This window comes from Didymosphaeria variabile, assembly GCF_027946475.1.
Source record: "Didymosphaeria variabile strain IMI 356815 chromosome Unknown scaffold_5, whole genome shotgun sequence".
Taxonomy (NCBI): domain Eukaryota; kingdom Fungi; phylum Ascomycota; class Dothideomycetes; order Pleosporales; family Didymosphaeriaceae; genus Didymosphaeria; species Didymosphaeria variabile.
The window spans coordinates 2,812,571-2,832,536 of NW_026611624.1; the positions used below are offsets into that span (position 1 = coordinate 2,812,571).

General features: G+C 51.4%; 8 protein-coding genes across 8 annotated transcripts; 3 read left to right on the forward strand and 5 right to left on the reverse strand.

Annotated features, from left to right (window-relative positions):
- Nucleotides 1-1,629: 1,629 nt before the first annotated feature.
- Nucleotides 1,630-3,311, reverse strand: N0V89_007414 (uncharacterized protein; the record flags this gene model as incomplete). Its single annotated transcript, XM_056216177.1, has 2 exons — nucleotides 1,630-2,902; nucleotides 2,968-3,311. 2 exons carry the CDS (start codon nucleotides 3,309-3,311, stop codon nucleotides 1,630-1,632), a joined length of 1,617 nt encoding a protein of 538 aa, XP_056070424.1.
- An 872-nt stretch (nucleotides 3,312-4,183) lies between these two features.
- On the reverse strand, nucleotides 4,184-5,575 carry N0V89_007415 (uncharacterized protein; the record flags this gene model as incomplete). Its single annotated transcript, XM_056216178.1, has 5 exons — nucleotides 4,184-4,387; nucleotides 4,445-5,082; nucleotides 5,133-5,260; nucleotides 5,313-5,509; nucleotides 5,561-5,575. The coding sequence occupies 5 exons, from the start codon at nucleotides 5,573-5,575 to the stop codon at nucleotides 4,184-4,186; spliced, it is 1,182 nt and encodes a 393-aa protein (XP_056070425.1).
- Nucleotides 5,576-6,159: 584 nt separating this feature from the next.
- On the forward strand, nucleotides 6,160-8,965 carry N0V89_007416 (uncharacterized protein; the record flags this gene model as incomplete). Its single annotated transcript, XM_056216179.1, has 6 exons — nucleotides 6,160-6,320; nucleotides 6,370-6,411; nucleotides 6,468-6,577; nucleotides 6,858-7,126; nucleotides 7,296-8,030; nucleotides 8,099-8,965. 6 exons carry the CDS (start codon nucleotides 6,160-6,162, stop codon nucleotides 8,963-8,965), a joined length of 2,184 nt encoding a protein of 727 aa, XP_056070426.1.
- A 2,659-nt stretch (nucleotides 8,966-11,624) lies between these two features.
- N0V89_007417 (uncharacterized protein) lies at nucleotides 11,625-13,056 on the reverse strand (the record flags this gene model as incomplete). Its single annotated transcript, XM_056216180.1, has 3 exons — nucleotides 11,625-12,146; nucleotides 12,292-12,801; nucleotides 13,051-13,056. 3 exons carry the CDS (start codon nucleotides 13,054-13,056, stop codon nucleotides 11,625-11,627), a joined length of 1,038 nt encoding a protein of 345 aa, XP_056070427.1.
- Nucleotides 13,057-13,702: 646 nt separating this feature from the next.
- Nucleotides 13,703-14,010, forward strand: N0V89_007418 (uncharacterized protein; the record flags this gene model as incomplete). Its single annotated transcript, XM_056216181.1, has 2 exons — nucleotides 13,703-13,792; nucleotides 13,849-14,010. 2 exons carry the CDS (start codon nucleotides 13,703-13,705, stop codon nucleotides 14,008-14,010), a joined length of 252 nt encoding a protein of 83 aa, XP_056070428.1.
- Nucleotides 14,011-14,165: 155 nt separating this feature from the next.
- Nucleotides 14,166-14,972, forward strand: N0V89_007419 (uncharacterized protein; the record flags this gene model as incomplete). Its single annotated transcript, XM_056216182.1, has 3 exons — nucleotides 14,166-14,270; nucleotides 14,323-14,741; nucleotides 14,795-14,972. 3 exons carry the CDS (start codon nucleotides 14,166-14,168, stop codon nucleotides 14,970-14,972), a joined length of 702 nt encoding a protein of 233 aa, XP_056070429.1.
- A 741-nt stretch (nucleotides 14,973-15,713) lies between these two features.
- On the reverse strand, nucleotides 15,714-16,878 carry N0V89_007420 (uncharacterized protein; the record flags this gene model as incomplete). The annotated part of the gene is made up of 3 exons (XM_056216183.1): nucleotides 15,714-16,244; nucleotides 16,302-16,502; nucleotides 16,690-16,878. The coding sequence occupies 3 exons, from the start codon at nucleotides 16,876-16,878 to the stop codon at nucleotides 15,714-15,716; spliced, it is 921 nt and encodes a 306-aa protein (XP_056070430.1).
- Nucleotides 16,879-17,966: 1,088 nt separating this feature from the next.
- On the reverse strand, nucleotides 17,967-18,898 carry N0V89_007421 (uncharacterized protein; the record flags this gene model as incomplete). The annotated part of the gene is made up of 5 exons (XM_056216184.1): nucleotides 17,967-18,300; nucleotides 18,348-18,396; nucleotides 18,443-18,499; nucleotides 18,547-18,660; nucleotides 18,778-18,898. 5 exons carry the CDS (start codon nucleotides 18,896-18,898, stop codon nucleotides 17,967-17,969), a joined length of 675 nt encoding a protein of 224 aa, XP_056070431.1.
- Nucleotides 18,899-19,966: the final 1,068 nt, after the last annotated feature.

Consider the following 19,966-nt stretch of genomic DNA (forward strand, 5'->3'; position numbering starts at 1 on the left):
GCTCATCGCGGCTTTCCCTCCTACTGCCACCACACGATGGCTTTCCTCACCGACTCAGAATATATCACTGTTTAACCAAGTTATTGTCAACCATCAGCCGCTCGTAGCAGAACCTTTTCTCAATGTCATTCATTGAAACAAACACCAGTGAACCAGCGTAGACATTCATCCGCTTTCTCCACCCGTCTCCCTACCGTGCTATATTCTCATCACTGAGTTATCTCAAGCTAGAGAAACTGTACTCGAAACCAGCGGAAATACAGGTATTGATTACGCTATCGCTAAAGCCTTCCTCGAAGCCTCTACTCGCAAAGTCTTTGTTCCCAGTCGACGAACAGAGGCAACCAAAAACGCGGTTGCCCGCCTTGCATCTGCTAACCCTAACGGTGAAGCTAATTGGGGATTGCCTGCGACATGTCCGGCACCGGAGCCGTCGATGAGCTATGGATTCTGTTCGAGAAAGAAGGCACAACAGTTGACGTTCGGGTCCTCAACGCTGCCAAGATTCCGGATGCGAAACCGCTGCTTGACAGCGGTACGGATGCTTTCAACGCCAGTCTAAGGGCGCAGTTGCAGATGACGGAGCGTTTCTCTGAGCAAAAAGCGCAAAGATCGAAGGGACCAAAGCTAAGTTCCCTATACGCCTGTTGCAACAGCAACACATCTCACCGACGCTGGATTGACAGAACTTGATCAACGTCTCGACCTACACCATCCGCGACCACAAGATTACCGTATAGCGAGCGGCAGATGGAATGACCAAGAACGCGGCAGCTCTTAAACTCCAGCTCATCGCGCAAGACACCGCGCCCGATAAGATGTAGATCTGTGTAGCTAGCGATTTATCAACGGGCAGATATCATCTGTGACCCACTGCCGGAACCAGCTTTGTACTGTGGAAACGTAGACTTTGAGAGTTTCTTCGTTGATGTGCTCAATTTCCTGACATGGAGCAATTTGTGCAGCGTTCCAATGTTCATCTGCAACGAACCAGAGGTCGAAGTATGTGGCAGTAAACTCGTTGCCGTTATAAGAGTTGTAAGGTGCAATGATCTGGACGTCAGAAGTGGGAAAGGTGGAATCAAGGCTGGCGGGGGGTGCTCTCAGAAGGTAGAGTTTGCATGACTGTCTTATTTGGAGGTCTCCTAGTGCGTGGGTCTTGACCTCGTAGAGAACGAAATTGTGCATCTTGACAGTGACAGTGGCCCTACTTCGGTCAGACGCTTCCTCCTGTAGTGTCACGGTGACTATGCTAGCGATTAGATGATTGAAGAGCGATTGTCCATATCGGTAATTTCATTTGCATTTCACAGATATTGGCACGAGAGTCGCTTTGGTGTTCATTTTAAACACTTGTGCTTTGAATGGCACGCAATTGGAGTACATCATTAATGTTGAAGCCCTAGTAGCATAGCTTCTTATACTAGTGCTTTAAATGTTATCGAACGGATAAAAGCAGCCACTGTAATTGTAATCAAACAAACATACTTTGAGAGACTGGAACAATATGGCATTGTACCGATGTTCGTGCGTGTAATTGGACCAAACCATGCCGCTAATGTACTAAAATACACGCACTTCGTTATACTTTAGAAAAGAAAAACAGCGATATATCAAAAATCGTCCATCTCACATGCCCTCCTTCTCCTTTACAGCCTCACCCATAGCTTGGGCATCCGTTCGATACGTCTTGAACTGCCTCGCAGGCACCCTCTTAATGAACATCTCATCAAGCTCCTCATACGTCCTACCCGCAGTCTCAGGCTGGTAGAACCAAAGGTACACCAGACAAATAACAGCCAGGCCACCAAAGATAAAACCCAGTTTTCCGCCCAAATTGAGTTTATCAGGGTTGAACAAATACGGCAGAACAAATGACCACATAGTGTTCAATGCGTTTTGAAGCGCAAGGCCGATAGCGATGGTCTTGATGCGCAGACGGGAGGTAGACACCTCGCAAAGGATGGTGTATGCGGTGGCACCGATAGTGACATTGTACCACCAGCAGTAGATCAAAATCATACTGACAGCGGCTTTGGAGCCTCCTGGTGTTCCGGGGACAGCGCAGCCAGCCATGACGAACAGAATCACGGTCAACACAACAAGGCCATAGAAAGTAAGGTTGCGACGGCCGAGGCGGTCCACGAGGTACCAAGACATGACGTTTCCGATCAGGGAAATGACCTGCTGGACAATCTGGAGCTTGAAAGACATAGCGGTGGAGAAGCCGGCGAGCTGCATGTAGTACGTCGAGTAACTAGCAGCGAAGGCGATACCGGAGAGCGCCTGAATGGAGAGCGGCATGATCGAGATGATTGTGCGGCGGAGGTTGGATTTACGGAAGCATTCGAGGTAAGTGACGCCTGCAGTTTCGCGCTTGACTTCCTCGAGTGTGTTGGTGATGAGGGCGAGCTTCTTCTCGCCTTCTACGCCGCGGTGGCCGAGGCCGTGGAGGGCCTTGAGGGCACGCTCAGGTCGGTCCTTGCTGACGAGCCACCAGGGAGACTCTGGCATGAAGAAGACGAAGATAGCAGCTACGGCTGCGAAGCCATATTGGGCACAGAATACGGAGCGGTATGCCCAGCGGTTAGTGTAGGTGCCGGTGGAATTGACGATGAGAGCGACGGTGAGGGGGCCGAAGGTGTAGGCAAGAGCGGTCAAGCATGTCAACATGCCGCGAAGTGCGAGTGGAGCGATTTCTCCGATGTATGTGACAGTAACAGAGGCGAGAGCACCGGTAGCGAAGCCGTTGAGGAACTTCCCGCCGAAGAATAGCTCGTTCGAAGTAGCGACGAATTCCATAGTGATAGCCGCAAAGCTTACGACCAGGCAAATCATAATCACGGCACGGCGACCCAGCCAGTCTGCGAGCTGACCGCATCCTAGAGCACCAAAGACAGCCCTGTAAGCTGTTAGTGTCATGCTCTCAATTGAAGTTGAATGTTTCAGAATGATAGGGGAACATACGAAGCCACTGGCGCTCCCTGGAAGGCAGCCTGCCAAGTTGCATCCAACACATAAGATGTAGTTCCATCCTCAGCGGTATATGCATTGCCAAAATCTTTCCTGAACTCGGGGATACTGATGACATTGCCTGCAGCTTGATTCTCAAAGCTGACCAGCAACACGCACCAGACGGCGTAGAGACTCCAAGCACACGCCCAGGGGTATTTGCGGAATGCGGCAAGCTTGCCAACTTCGTGATCTTCTTGATTGGCAAGGTGACCAAGTTGTGCCGTCTCCGCTGCAGTGGGTGCAATCTTCTCGACGAAGTTCTCGTTGATCTCAACGGTGGAGGGTTTGTCTGCCATGGTGACGGAGGGAGGGAGGAACAAAGAGTGAGTCCTTGGAGATACAATGGAGACGAGGAAGGTGGTAGATCTGATCTGGATGTCTACCCAGAACCGCGATCCCAAGTTCCAACGCTGTGGGTCATTCAGAACGTGGGGATGCTCGGCCCTTTAAATATCTGGAGAAGCGATGCGGGCCTCCAGATGGAGATGATGGATCCTATCATGCGCCACTCGCATGGTCTGCCCCAGCTTCAGGATGGAACCGGAATGCCTGCGCGTTTGCGAGGCCTTTCCCCGGATCTGGCGCTGCGCGAATTCGACGGGAACTAGACGGATTGAGGGGAAGGGCCGATGTATCCACCACCGATGCGGTGCCGATTCGTCGGGTCAAGGACTAGATTGCCGATGTTCTGCCGTTTAAGTTACCCATGATCCAGACAAGACTCAATTGGGATCTCAGAAGCGCTCGCTTGAATCGCGCGGCATCGTGTATTCGCCCACGCTTGGTGTTGAGTGCGTGTTATGTTAATCGAGTGTGGAGAGCCTGATGGCCAGGATGGTCTCGAACGACGCCCCATCACTTAATAACTCTGTTCACTAGCCCTAGCGCCGAGTGTTCAACGATCTCCTTGAGATGGATGAACAATGTATGATCGAGGCTGTGGCGATGCAGTCATCTGCATCTTGGTAGTCGATGTGTTTGGAGACGTTCCCAAAAGCGGCATTGTTAAGATTGACTGGGTTTTTCCGATAGCCTAGCATACCTAGATTAACAATTCGATAGCGATTCTGCCTTCTGATGTCTAATGCCGTGTCCGCCGTGTCTTGTATGCTGCCTCAAAATCCCTACAGCCAGCGCCGCTTGTGAACAACAAAAGAAAATCTTCTTCTCAAAACACATCTTCCTCTTCGTCAAGGATCTGCACCTTGATGCTACCATTACTCAAGTCTCCGCATGTGTGCAGCGCGTCCAACGCCTTCTCCAAGGGGTATGTGTGCGAGACGAGAGGTTTGAGATCTAGAATACCGCCACCGAGGCATTGCAGACCCGCTGGCCAGGTGTCACGATATCGGTTGATGAACTTGAGATCGATCTGTTGTATATATCAGTACTATTGACAGTAAGTGAGCTCCTTGAAGAAAAGACGTACCTCGGCGAGCGACAAGTGCATGAACGGCAGATTGTTCATGATCTCGCGCCCCACACCAATAACCAGGACACTTCCCCCTCTTCTCGCTGTGTAGCACGCTGTGATGACACTGCTCTCTACGCCGGTACATTCAAGCACCACCTCAGGCGCCCCGTATTCGCCCACGTACTCAAAGTTGAACAACCTCCTAATCTCTTTCGAGCTTTCTTCCGCACTCAAGTTCCTCTGGACCTGATAAGTGATAGCCGAGGGTACGAACTTCTTTGCAAACTCCAATCTCTTGGGCTCCAAGTCTGTTATCACAATCGGATGCGCACCGCTCGCCCTCGCGGCTGCCAACGCGATGAGACCAATCGGACCGGCACCGCAAACAACAGCACCGCGACCGAGAGAGAGCCCTGCGGTGTTCACGCCGTGCATGACTACAGAAAGAGGTTCTAGGAGTGCGCCCTCCGAAAAGGAAACATTATCGGGAATCTTGTGACACCATTTTGCGGGGTGGCACTTGTAACGCTGAATGGTCCCATCGTAGGGGTAAACACCGGCGAATTGAACGTCTTCACAAAGGTTATACCGACCGTCCACGCAGAGGAAACATACACCGCAGGGAACACCTGGCTCGACAGCCACACGATCACCTTGCACAGTTTTAGCAGACATAAGCTATTGCTGACAGGAGCACACTAACCAGGCTTGAGGTTGGTGACGCCTTCTCCGCATTGAAGCACGATGCCTGCCGCCTCGTGCCCTAATATGCAATCTCCCTCGACCACCAATGTTCCTATCCTCCCATGTCTCCAAAAGTGAATATCCGACCTAGAGCGCCGTCAACCTCGTGCTCAAATGTGCACGGCTTCGGTTGACATACCCACAAACACCGGTGGCTTTAATGTGTAGGAGAACCTCACCGATGCCTGGAGCATAGACGGGCGCTTCCACCTGCTTCAAGTTGTGATCGGCCGTCACCTGCAAAGAAGGATTGGGTAAAGGTGTCGAGATCGTAGTTTTTTTCGACTTCACAACGCCATTGCTATTCACTCGGTTCGTGGCCACGTCGTTTTCGATCTGTCGCCCCATCAGTCCTGGAAAACTCTTTTCATTGCGCTGGATACTCACAGCGGCGGGAGACATCTCTAGGCGGACAACGGCCTGTGTGCCTGAGGCCTCGCTCCGAGAGCAACAGAAAAAGATGTGTAGTGTTTACGAGCAGTGGTCAGATCAAAAAGAATACAGGTATCAGTGCAGTCAGGACAGAAGAGCACGTGTCACCGCGTGGCAGTTGAGATTTTCTGTGTACGCAAGAAGGTTTCGTCAACGCGCGCTGGAAGTTTTGTCATGTCACGCTGTCGCGCCTCTTAACGAACGGACCGTGATAAGATAGATGGTGGCGGTCCGCGGGGTATGGGGACGGCTTTCTCCACCCACGCCCACCGACGCGTAGGCAGCATGTCGGAGAACCATACCTAAGCAATATGATTGGCGAGCGCGGTGGTTAAGCCTACCGTTTCAGGTAGCAGTGCTTGGGATTACCGCTTACGGAACAACCCACTTCGACGCACCTCGGATTCCCTGGAGGGGTAATCCAAGCGCAAGAGGGTCCAGCAAACGTGAGAGTGGTGTAAACATATGTAGAATTATCTTCGAAGTGTTCTTCACTTTCTTGAATCTTTCACTCGCTGTAGACCTTCTATCTGCCACAAGACGAAGACCGAACAATGCATCTCGCCGACGGAGCTCCGCAGGTCAACGGAACGGGTCAGACCGAGTATGGAAAAAATGTAGTCGAGGGGCTGAAGAGGGAAGAACAGATCGAGGAGTCTTCAGTGAAGAAGCTATCAAAAGAACACGATCTGGTTTTGAAGACATTCCGTCTGCTGTACGTGCTAGCCGCAGAAATAATTGGCATAGCACTGACAATCGTACAGAATTGCAGATCTATGCCAACAATTCAAGGGAGGCCACCCTGGGTAAGTCGTTGGCGGCAATTCTCAAGATAGATCTTGCAGAGACTGACTACAAACAGCGGTGCCATTGGCATGGCAGCAATCGGTGTTGCGTTGTGGAAATATGTCATGCATTACGCACCCCACACTCCAACGTACTTCAATCGTGATCGATTCGTCCTGTCGAACGGTAAGCGAGCAATTTTGCTTCACAGTGGCCGAAGATGTAAGCCGGACTTCTGGCGGTAGCACCCACCTTCTGCGTGTGAACACCGACGATACATTATTACATCAAAATTTTATACATGTAATGTAGGTTGAGTCATCCTAAGGTATAGGTTCCTATACGGCACTTACTGACGTCTCTTGTTGACTAGCTGACCTTGATCCTTGAGAAATTTCGAGTTTTTCCTTCGGCCTCTGTGCTTTTCATACCGCGAATCTAATCCAGAAGTACTAACAATTATTAGGACACACGTGCTTGTTCCAATACTCGTTCCTGCATCTTACAGGCTACAAAGCCATGACGTTCGACCAATTAAAGTCATACCACTCGGACCGCGTCGATGCCTTGTGCCCCGGACACCCGGAGATCGAACATGAAGGTGTCGAAGTTACGACTGGGCCACTCGGCCAAGGCGTTGCAAACGCTGTCGGTCTTGCCATGGCGACGAAGAACCTTCAGGCCACCTACAACAAGCCTGACTTCGACATCGTATCGAACCACACATGGTGTATGGCAAGTCTCCCGAGTACAAAGTGGATGTGTTCTGTCCGCCAAGCGAAAAGAAGACCATCTACATCTACTTATAACATAAGAAAAAGACTCTTTCCTTCGCTTAGCTAAGACACGAGGCAATGCACCATCCCCACCTCTTAGAGACATACACTGACTTTGTACCTTCCAGACGGGCGATGCCTGCCTTCAAGAAGGCGTCGCGCTCGAGGCGATCTCTTTGGCTGGTCACCACAAACTGAACAACTTGACCGTCATCTACGACAATAACCAGATTACTTGTGATGGCAGTGTTGACTTGACAAACACAGAAGACGTGAATGGCAAAATGAGGGCTTGTGGCTGGGATGTGATTGATATCGAGGACGGCTGCTTCGACATCAAGGGTTTGGTAGAAGCGTTGTACAAGGCACGTGCGTCGACGACTAAACCTACTTTCATCAATGTCCGGACGGTGATCGGTCTCGGAAGTGCTGTTGCCGGCAATGCTGTGGCGCATGGAGCCGCTTTCGGTGACGCCGATGTTGCCAACATGAAGAAGATGTACGGCTTCGATGCTAGTCAGCACTTTGTCATCGGCGAGGAAGTGCGCAAGTTCTTCGGAGATGCCCCAGCAAGAGGCGAAGAGCTCGTACGATCGTGGGAGAAGAAGGTGCAAGCATACGAAGAGAAATACCCTGAGCTCGGCGCAGACTTCCGCAGGCGTGTTGACGGTCGCCTGCCCGAGAAGTGGAAAGACCTCATTCCGGCCAAGGACGCTTTCCCAGATAAGGCCACAGCTACCCGAGCATCCTCCGGCCTCGTCTTCAACCCCATTGCACAGGCATGCAACAATTTCATGGTTGGCACGGCTGATCTTTCGCCCTCGGTCAACATGATCTGGAAGGGCAAAGTTGATTTCCAAAACGTAAGTTGACCCAGGCTCCACTATCAGGCGGTCGAGGCACTGGCGGTAAAGGAACTGACATGAATCAGCCCGATTTGAAGACGACGTGCGGCATAACGGGCAACTACAGCGGCCGGTATGTTCACTACGGTGTACGTGAACATGCCATGGCTGCCGTGAGCAATGGCTTAGCTGCGTTTGCGCCTAATACCTTTGTTCCAATCACCTCTTCTTTCTTCATGTTTTACCTGTACGCGGCCCCAGCAGTCCGCATGGGTGCGCTGCAGCACTTGCAGGTTATTCACGTAGCAACGCACGATTCCATCGGAATGGGTGAGGACGGTCCAACCCACCAACCGATCGAGCTGGCCAACCTTTACAGAGCCATGCCTAACCTCCTCTATATCCGACCCGGTGACAGTGAGGAGACAGCTGGGGCGTGGATAACTGCCATCGAGGCGAAGCATACATCGACTATCATTTCCACGTCCCGACACACACTGCCACAGCAGCCGCAGACAAGAAGAGACGGCGTAGCACTTGGCGCGTACGTCCTGGAAGAGACCGAGGATGCGGATGTTACACTTATAGGTGTCGGTGCGGAGCTTTGCTTTGCAGTGGACGTGGCGAAGGAGCTCAAGGCCAAAAACATCAAGGCACGCGTCATCAGTTTTCCTTGTTGGAGACTGTTCGAAGGCCAGTCGCTCGAGTACAAGCGTGACACACTGAGGAAGCACCGTATTCCTGCTGTCGTCATTGAGCCGTACGCGCCCAACGGCTGGGAGCGGTACGCGAATGCTGCCATCTGTGTGAAGCGTTTCGGTCACAGCCTACCGGGCAAGGCGGCCTACAAATTCTTCGGATTTGAGGTCGGCGCCATGACGACCAAGGTCAGCGAATATCTTGAAAAGATCAAGGCGGACGATGTCCTTCGCCATGAGTTTGTTGAGCTATGAAGCGAGCTGTCAGAAGTAAAGCATCATCGCATTTCTGGGCGTTCGGATTGTGAATATAGATAGGATATTGGCTGATGAAAAGCGACGAACTTATCGTTGGACGATGAAATATCGGCACATCGTGATCGGGATGAATGTAGTTGGCAGAAATCTAATCTGATGAATGCGTGGAGCCGAGGTCTGGACCCTTGGGCGAGCCTGCCACATGATTCGCCAAATTTATGCAAGTGCATCTACTTCCCCACCTTTTAGATGCCCTGCACTTTCCCCGGCATTTTCTGCAACATGCCCATTGCATCTAGACATCATGGCTGAAGGACGTCCTCACAAAAGACGATGCACCACGCACGACGAGTCCGCACCAGACGACCTCCTGACTAGCTTCTTGCCTACGCCGACTACCGAAGGCCAATTCAATGGCCTGGACAACATAGACCCGTTCCTGTCGCCTGCCACGAGCTGGGGCATCGATGAATTCGCACACGACCCCAATTATCTAGCATCACAAGAGGAGTTACGCGCTCTGTTGTTCACCACTGCTCGCTCTGCGGCGCCAACGCGTGCCGGTACCCCTGTCGATGATGATGAAACCAGCGCGGAACCTTCGTTCAGTGTGAAGCAAATCTTGGCCAAGGGTAGACGGGTTCAGTATCTAAAAAACTACATCTCTGCTGTAGCCCGTATGTATATCCCGAGTATGAGATAGATTCGTCTCCACTAACGCCGTATTCACCCGATCAGCATGGCTGGACATGTTTGACAGCAACCGCGCATTTGCCATTCAGCTACCTGCGTTGGCAAAGGAGTCATGCCCCCTGCTATATGCTCTTCTCGCCATTGGAGCCCGCCAGCTGGAACGCAAAGAGAAAACGCAGTCGTCTTTCGACAGCCTCGAGTTATACCAGGAGGCGATTCGACTTCTAACCCCACTGCTTCAGGCCCGGGATACGCACGTCATTGCTGCATGCGTCGTGTTGTGCTGCCTAGAAATGTTTTCGGCCAGTGCACAGGACTGGCGCCGCCATCTCGAGGGATGCGCCGCTGTATTCGACGCATTCGGAGTCAATGGATTTAGTGGACATGTTTTGCAAGCTATTTTCTGGTGCTATGCAAGAATGGATGTCTGTGGTGCTCTAATATCCGACGGTGCTGAAAGTACTCTGCTGAAACCTGCAAAATGGCTACCTTTAAATACCCGAGAAGAACACGCCGAGTCAATGTTTTGTAACGCCGGATCTGCCGACATGTATGCTAACTATGCAGTATACTTGTGCGCCAAGGCTTGTGAGCTCATTTCTGAACGAAACAAATTCGTGGAGCTTGGAGAGGAGAACGGCTGCAACGCTGATACTTTCCAACAACGTTGGTTCAAGCTTTGGCACCAGCTTGAGGGCTGGGCTGCCAACCGACCACGAGAAATATCACCGGTCTTGACTACCGCATCGCTTCCATTCCCAAAAGAGTTCTTCGCTCACTGGGCGGCAATATCTTCGAATCAACTTTACCACACCGCTTGTGTACTCCTCTTATCCGCAAGCCCGAAATTCAGGGCCATGCTTCCATCTTCGCCAACCACCTCCATTCTTTGGCACGCCAAACGGATCTGCGGAATCTCTCTGGCGAACCCTCATGAAGGCTGCCTCAACAATGCCATTCAACCTCTGTGGATTGCGGGTCGCCTATTGAGCCATAGCTCCGAGCAGACATTAGTTGTCAAAACTATCCGCCACATCGAGGCCATAACAGGGTGGACAGCATGTTGGCGCGCTCGCGACCTTGAGCAATTCTATGGCCACAAGTCACGGGGTGTTGTCTGATCCTGGTGATCATTTCGAAGATGAGCACCAATATGCAGGCCCAACGCTCACCAACCATCCGCTTGCTGCCATTCAATTGCAAGCTGCTCAACATGGTGTGAAATATTCCATCCGGTAAATTGCTGAACGCTTTCCAATGTATTCAAGATTGCCTTGTGCTGACTTCGATGAGTAATCGTCTTCGCAGCTACGAGAAGAGAAGCTACGAGGCTTGGATCCCAACAATCCCATCGATCGTTGTTCAAAGAGATCCCACAAACTCGATGCGCGTGCCACAGAGCGGACATGGATGGAGACTGAGATTGCGGCCGATCCATGAACCGAGGCTTGTTCTGAAGAAGTAGCAACATGCCGGTGTGGTAGAGCTGATTGGCCAACGTGGTTGCTCCACTCGAAAACACGAGCGTGGGGAATCCATCCTCGGAAGTCGGAGCGTCTCTCGGATACAATTCGATGATGGGCTGAAAATCCTGTGGTCGATGTTTATACCATCTTTCGAAGCCAGCAACTAGTGTTTTCCAGAGTTCAACGCGATTCAGTCCGTACTGCTGCTGGAGCCATCTATCTTCATCTCCACGACTGAAGACTGTTGCATCGATGCACAAGGCTACAGCATCGTGAGCGTATCGGAACACGCGTTCCGCATCTCCAGCAGATACATATTCCCACGCCGAGATCGATGCGGTCGGTAGAGGTATCCTTACTGTCGCAGAACTCATCAATGCTACACTCAATTCTATAGACACCAGTCAGTCTAATGCTCGGCATGAAATTGAAGAGTGCAAATGTCATCAGATCTTCTGAGATGCGAAGTCGCCCTCCGTATCGACACTGGGCGCATTTCACCGAGGCCAATATGCAAGAGATAGTCCAACACTAAGCTCCAAATGATACTTGCTGGGGTAGAACCCGGCAGTGTTCAATCGAAGTTTGTAATAAGGATTCTGCTTCTCTCCTATCAAAATAATGCAATACTTACGTAGTCTCGCTATCAGCCAAAAGGCTGCAGGTGCTAATGGATCACTGTTTCCGATTGGGTCTTGATTGACCTCGAAAAGCAGCGGTTCGAGCACATGTCGTGTGCACCAGACGCTGTCCTGGAGATTCCAGAATCCTGATAAGTTGGTGACAACAGCTTTAACGGTTTCAAGGGTAATTAGAAGGGATTTGTGGACCTTTTCTCCTGCGGGCACCTTTTGTCGCTGCATGCGCGCAAGCATGTCCACAGTAACATCCTGAAGTTGGTGGCGAGCACTAAGGGAAGCTTCCGCAAGCGCCAGTGTTTCAAGCCGAACGGGGGAAGAGATCTTGGACAGCTGGAGCACCTCGCAGCCGAAGCATTGGTTCATGTCGCAAATGTCCATCTGGTACGAGCTTCAGTCAGTTGGTTCCTCGCACGGTCGTATGGCGACTCCAAATCATGAGTACACAGCGGTGCCCACAAACACACAACACACAAGCCAACTGTATGCATGTTTTGGTTTATTCTTGTCGGAGAGATAGACTTACCCACGGCGCGATATTGTATCGATAATGCTTGAGGAACTCCAAAACACGCTCATCGGTCATCTGCGGCATCTCAACGGAAGATATTGTGCTGATTGAAGGCCAAGGCTGCAATTTCGGTCTTTCTTGGCATTCTCCAACGATCATCGGGTTCGGCTCTGTCTGAATACGATCCATGGCGACACTAGTTTGACTGGGCAGCGTTGCGTGATCTGTTTCCGCAAAGTCTATGGTCGCAAAGTTGACTTCAGGTTCAGCATTGACATCACCTCCACTATTCCCATTTCCAAGTGCCAGAAGCCCATGCAAGGCAAACTCGTAACGTTCTGCGGATGGGCTTTGGATGTGGGTGTCTTGTAAGCGCTTGACGCTCCGATCAGTCTGCGGCGACGTCGATTGTTGCGGTCCTGCAGACTCTATAACAGGGTTCGACGTATCCTCCGGATGCGCTTCTTCCACCTCTGCCTGGTCAGGTCTCTTTTGATCGCCTTTCTCGCTATATTCAGGAACAAACTACAAAATTGTTAGCAGAAGGAATAGACCACGACCAGATACCATGTGCAATAACGAAACCAAAATCAGCGCTAACTCACTTGAAGTTCCTTATAGCCTCCTTTGGTCGATACTTCGGGAGTGAAGTTGTTCTTACCCAGTATTTGAAAAGCAGCTGCGTATCTACACTCGAAGCCCTTTGATATGCAACTTCGGCACTTGGGCTTGCCTTCGTCGCCTTTTGTCTCGTGAGCCGGGCTCGAGGTTTACTCCCATACTGCACTCACATTTGCGACGGCGCGTTCGGCAGGTCAAACATCCTGACCGAGATCTTTTCTGTCGGGACTTAGCCGAAGCGTCAGTAGGCTGCTCGATCTGCCCCCCGATATCCATGTGGCTATGCGTCCTACAACCTGGGGGCTATCTCAGTCGCGTCGCATCGAGGACGTGAATGGATGAGTGCTGATTTTTCTGTCTGGGGAAATCATAGCCGCCGGCAACACTTCGGAGTTCAGAAACAGCCAACCGTCATAGAATGCGGGGTCACCCTAAACCCTCGGCTTCTGCAGGATTATGACTTGAGGATGTTGAGTATGTACAATGCGAAGCAAGATTAGTTTCGATCTATCTTGCGTTGGTACGTTCTCTATACAGAGACTTCCGTCCTGTACACGTCGTGTCGACTTTCACAATGTTTTTGTGTCCTATCCTAGTTGGGAAATGCTAGGAGTCCGCCAATGAGAAGCTAGTCTTAGCTTTACACCCCACTGGACCCTCACCAAGATTTGTTCGAGTCGGTGGACGACACAAAAGCCACGGAAGCTCTTCTTTATTTTTTAATTCCTTCTTGAACTTCGTCTCCTCCCTTTCATTCCAAGATACCCATATTTGAGCAATCTTTTCGCCAATTCATTTGACAACTATGTCAATTGTTAAGCTTGCCTCTGGCCATGGAATGCCCCTCGTGGGTTTTGGTCTCTGGAAAGTTCCCAGAGAGACTGCTGCGGATACTGTCTACAATGTGTGGTACTTCGGCCAGCTCAACAGTGGCTTCCTAACCATTGTTAGGCCATCAAAGCGGGTTACAGACTCTTCGACGGCGCATACGACTACCAAAACGAGAAGGAAGCAGGCGAGGGTATCCAACGTGCGATCAAGGAGGGTCTTGTAAAGCGCGATGACATCTTCGTCACCACAAAGCTTTGGAACAACTGTACGTCACCGAAGTAAAAAGGGGGTGTTTGTGCTGTCGAGGATGCCATGAATTTATGGTCATCAGCAGTCAGCTACGGCACCAACCTATCCTTACACCTCCCACTTGTAGCCGTTACACTGACTTTGTTCCCGAATATTTAGACCACAGCAAGAAGCATGCGCTGCCGATGATGAAGGCACAGAACGAAGCATGGGGTCTGGGATACATTGATCTATTCCTGGTGCATTTTCCGGTGGCATTGGAGTACGTCGACCCGGAGGTGAACCGCTACCCTGTAAGTGAAATTGGTCCCTTCAATAACCGCCGGCGACTGACCTCAACCAAAGGGTTGGTGGATGGAGGACGGGAAGACGGTCAAACCCGCCAAGGTCTCTATACGCGAAACCTGGGAAGAATTGGAGGCCGCCGTGGATCAAGGCATCGCGAGATCCATTGGAGTGTCAAACTTCCAGGCTCAGCTTCTCTACGAGGTCCAGACCTACGCAAAGCACCCCATCTCTTCGCTCCAGATCGAACACCACCCATACCTTGTCCAGACTGAACTCATCAAGATGGCTCAAACACACAACATCGTCGTCACCGCATACTCATCATTTGGTCCTCAAAGTTTCCTTGAGCTGCCGCCGGCTTTCAGGCAGAGGACGAGCGATGTCGGTTTGCTGTTCGATGCCGAGCCGGTAAAGAACATTTCTAGGAAGTACAACAGGACTCCTGCGCAGGTGCTCCTCCGATGGTCGACGCAGAGGTAGGTTTCTTCTCGTACCTGATCTTCGTGCAGCAGGTGCTAATGTTGTCCAGGAACATCGCCGTCATTCCCAAATCCAACAATCAGAACCGCTTGGCCCAGAATCTCGATGTTACCAGCTTCGATCTTTCGCAGGATGAGCTCGACTCGATCTCTGCGCTTGACAAGGGCCTGCGCTTCAACGATCCTGGTCACTACCTTCCCAACCACCCTCTTCACATCTTTGCGTAAGCTTTTTCGAGTTTTGAACCGTTATGGCGCCTTGTTCCGCAGTTCGCATTCTCACAGTTTCTAGTCCGAGCATGCTTTTTGCGAAATTGTAGCGGAGCGCGGGTGACTGCAAGCGTCGTCTTCGTCCAGTTTTGAACAAGAAGATCAAGAGATGCGGATCTCTATTCCATTACATGTATAGATATGAGTTCCAGAAGAAATACAATTTTCAAGAAAATTGTCATATCGCAGGTGGATTCACGACGTCATTGATGAACCTTTCGATTGCCATGAACACGCCAGGCTTCCGTGGACTTTCCGCTGCACCTTGTTATCTCTCCTCGTCATCTAGCTCCTCAATCTGGGCTTCTGGTTTTATCGATTTTTTTTACTGGAGTGGCATTTGATATTTCCACAACGAGAGGAAGAGAGGAAGAGAAGAAGCAGGAGCAAGAGGAAATGGAGCAGAGGAAGGAGGATAGCAAGAATGGCCACAGAGGGGGAACCATGAATGGTAGCAATGTGTAAGGTGAGTTGAACGAGTTCGATGTAAGAAGGCGTGAGGACGGAAAGATGTGAAAGTGTAGGGAGAGGATGTCAGTGAGTAGGTCTGGCTTTGTAGAGTACGTTGAGTATCACCAGCACTGGTACGAGGATGATCGTGCATCACATTAGAGGTTCTGGGCTTCGACCATTTTCCATATACGCAATGCCGCATTTACGCTTTCAATGTAATCCTCCAATCTATGTTTCCGTAACTGGTCACGCATCTACAACCAATTTCCTCTTCAAAGCCTCCAACTCCCCACCTTGCAATCCACAAACTTTACGCATGTACTCCTCCGCACTTCCCCACTCCCTCCTCAGCATCTCCAACGCCTCCAACATACTCTCCCTCTTCGCCCCTAGCATCCTCAGTGCCGCCTGTCTCCCCTCCTCCTTGCCCTGTCCATCTAGCTTCTCCGACTGATACTTCTCGAACGCTGGGCTCGCCATCAGTCGCGGTACAACAGACTCGTAGATGTGCTTGAGTCCTGGCTCGGTGAGCTGGTACTCATCCGCGATTTGCTGGTCAGGCACGCCCAAGAAGCTAAGAACAAGCCCGAAGAACATGCCTGTGCGGTCTTTGCCGGCGGTGCAGTGGATGAGGGCGCCATTTTTGGCTTGGGAATCCTCACTGGGCGGTGGAAGGGATGCTAAATACAGCAGAATGGTGCGAAAAGCTGGGCCGCCGTCGGTAAGGATGTCGTGGTAGGCTGAGACGAAGCCTTGGACGTCTTCGTCGAGATATTTCTGTGTTGAGACGTCAATACAGGGCTAATAGAATACCGAGAGAGCGGAGGGAAATACCATGTACCGCTCGGCAAGCTTCTCAGGGCTGTAATCTTCCACCTTGAACACGGGCACCCAAGTCCTCTTCACGCCCGCACCTTTCAAGCTTTCCTCCCAGCCATGTGCCACATCCCCTCCGCTATTCCCCCCCTCGCCAGTGACGCCGGCCCACCCCTTGTCAACTTCTTGCTTGCTTCTTAAATCAAATACATGCGCGACCTACCCTGCGTCAGCGTATCTCCAGAACCACAGTCTCAGAAGCACGTTTTCTCTTTCCTGTGCCGACTGCTCACATGGTCCTAGTCCAACATTTCCGGTACTGCATTTGCCAATGCTGGGTACCGCGGAATTGCAAACCATTGAACGCCACACTGTACGAATGATGTAAAAACGATGTCAAACTCACCCCAATATCATGCACCGCCCTCCACCCCTCCCCATCAACCTTGCTAACCTCGGCACTCCGAAACAGCACACCCTCTCGAACTTTCCGCCCATCTTTCGTCTTCAGCCCGCCACAAGCGAGCGCCGCATCCCGGAAATTATTCAGGTTGGGGACCTCGTAGAAAGGTGGGGACGGAAGCGCCGTCGCCATGTTGCTCGATGACGAGGTGGGCGGTACGACGCGCGCTATCGCTCGAGGCGCTGCGAATCCTTGGGACGAACTCTACCCCTCAGATGCGTGCTATCGTACGGGATTATGACAGCTCACGAAGAGTCAGATTAGACGAAGGAAGTAGTGTGCAGACGCAATGCGGTGAGTGCGACGTTTGCTGCGCTGTGCTGAAGCGATGTATGAGTCGTGAATGCGTCGTGGGGTCCAGTAGTCAGGCTCGCAAAAGAAAGGGCAGGAACGGCTGCAGGTGCGCTCGGATGCAGCGTAAGCGTCAGGCACCTAATCGGGCCATGTGAGGCCGCGGTATGGGCTTTTGAGAATGGTCTTCTGCGGTCTTCTGCAGCCGCGCTTCGCTCCGAGGCAACGCTGTCGCTTACGATCGACCGCGGGTACCCCGCTGCGCATCTGTGGGATCCCACCAAGTTACCGGTCAATAAGAGCATGGCAATTACGCTGGCCTGCATTGTCACAGGCATCCGAGACGTGTACATTGCAGAGAGATACGCCACCTAAGCTATGTCCTTCAAGGGGACGATCAAAAAGCCACCCGTTTTGGAACAGACCCAAACCCGTGTATATGCAAACCCCACGGCGAACGCCACGAAACCAACAACAACCCCAGAACACCGTTAATTCGAAATAAGCTCTTTGTTTGTAGCGCAATGCCATCACCGTAGCCAAGGCCTATGAGAAATCCCATCCAGCGCCACGCTTGTAAGTAAGAAAATCAAATGCCACATGGTGGCGATATCGCAGAACCTGAGTGAGACTGTGCTTGCATCGCTTTTGGATAGGAAAGTCGAAATGCTAACATGCTTGTTGATACAACAGATTGGTAATCATGTGTCGTGCTTTTGGTCCAAGTTGAATGAGAAAGTGAGATGTGGTCTCGTTAATCGGTCGAAAATTTCGTGGCCGGGAGATTGGCTGAGTGGTGTTATGCGGCCATCGATGCCAGCACGGTTGGATAGGGCTCCGCTGGATGAGCTAGCGCAGCTGGCACTGCAGCTCGGTGCAGATGCAAGAGCAATAGCGGCGACTTCGTTTCAACGGAGCGGTCTAATCGCCTATCTATCCGAAGTGACCGCTTTTTCGGGTACAGCTGGAGCCCCCTCGGTCATTGCATTCGCATTGTATGTATCTGCATCCGTTTCTTGTCCTACGGAAGCACCCTGCTGTGCCCTAGAGAGGGACTTCTCCGAGAGTAATGTTTCCTCGGTGTGAGCTGCCTCGACATCGGCGACCGTTTCGGAGGATGCTTTCCGTGCTAGCTTCTTCGATGGGTGTGCCTCAATGTACTCGTCGTATGTCATGCCCAATTTCTTCGCTTCGTGGCGGATATGTCGGACGCGCCAGAGCCATATGGCCTGGGAGAGGAAGATGCCGGTCTCGAGGGTCATGCTGTTGACCGTCAGTATTTTGTCTGCCTATACAGCTGGACCACTTACGCTACAATGTACATGGACCCGCCGAGTACGTCGAAAGTATGTTGAGCGACTACACAATATCAGCCTAATTGTCTAGCACGGCAGGCGTAGTTTACCTAGAGCCATCAACGAGAAGAAGGCACCCGAGTAGTCAATTAGGAGAAACCAGAAATCTATCCCTGTGAGCGGATATCACAGGTCCCAGGTGCAATTATCATACCAATGCCGATGACACGTCCTTGTCGCTTGGCCAGTTCGAAGTACGGCATCACTAGGCCCAGACACTGCATGACCGATGCTAGGATAGCCATCATCATCATGGGCCACTCGATTCCTTTGTAATATGGTATCTAGATCTGTCAACATGAAGACTATTGGAGTCTCCAAAGCCGTGAGAACGTACGCGAAGGGTAACGATAAGGATAGCTTCTGATGCGGCGAAAGCAACCACCATGCTCAGGGTCGCTGCCGTTGCAGTCCATGCTCTCCATTTCCTGCATCTTTTTAGGCGAACCCAATTCCTGCTCGAGCGATACACAACTCACTGGCCGTAGTAAAGCGTTTGGCCCCATGCGATGAGGGTGAGACCGCCGAAACACTGTGGTTGCAGCTGAAGTGCCAGACTAAATTTCTACGACTTGTTAAAACCTGCGGTGCTTTTTGGTCAGCTAGACTTACCTGGACTATAGCATATACCCCGAACGGTACAGCGCCTAAAATTCTCAGCCCACCGTTCTAAGGCCACAAAGCAGGGTGATGTACATGATGCCCACAGCATCAGCATTGTCCCCGGTAATCCATCGGTGTTCTTTCGGCGCCAATTGTGCCATATTCTCCGGTATGTGAGCCTTCGTTCAGACTCTCGACAAGTGAGCTTACTGTGGAAGGATCTGTGCTGTCTGAGTATTGCACGTTTGCATTGAGCGAAGGGCATGAACTTACTTGAATGCACCAGCAACTGAAGCAAACATAGATTCGTCAGTGTCAATTATTTGCATGCGTCAGGTTTGGCTCACACTTGGGGACATTAGCCTACGTTACATCGCATACCAAGAATAATTACTCACCTGTTCCGATGGTCTAGAATCACAGGAATGTCTATCAGCATCAACCCTCTCGTTTTAGATAAAGGTGGGTCTTACGCCGAGGATATCTGCGGCCTGTACATTGGGGTCAGTAAACAGCTGCACAAAAAATACAGTGAGACACACACCGGTGGTATCGATTCTTGCGGTTTCGTCATGGTATACGTCCTGGAGCCAATGTAGGGAAAGGTATGGACCAGGGAACAAGCAACAAGAGACTATCAAGAAGCTAAGACAAGGAAAAGCAAATAGTTCAGGAACGAGTGACCAACAAGTGGGTGGGGACAGGGCTGTGGCTTTATGGTGCAGGAGCAGTAGAATACACTAGATGCTGCTACCGAGGGTATAGCTGTACGACGTGCTGCACCACTATGACATCTGAGGCCACGATGACAGCAAACAGGGGCACAGTGGGCCCAGGCAAATATATGAAAGACATTGAATGCAGGAATCGAACCCAGCGTCCCCACCAGCGAACGGAGATCGCACAGTGCAGCAGGTCAAAGCAGTCGAGATCTTGGCGTGCTTCCGAAAGGCCATACGGGCGTGGTGTGC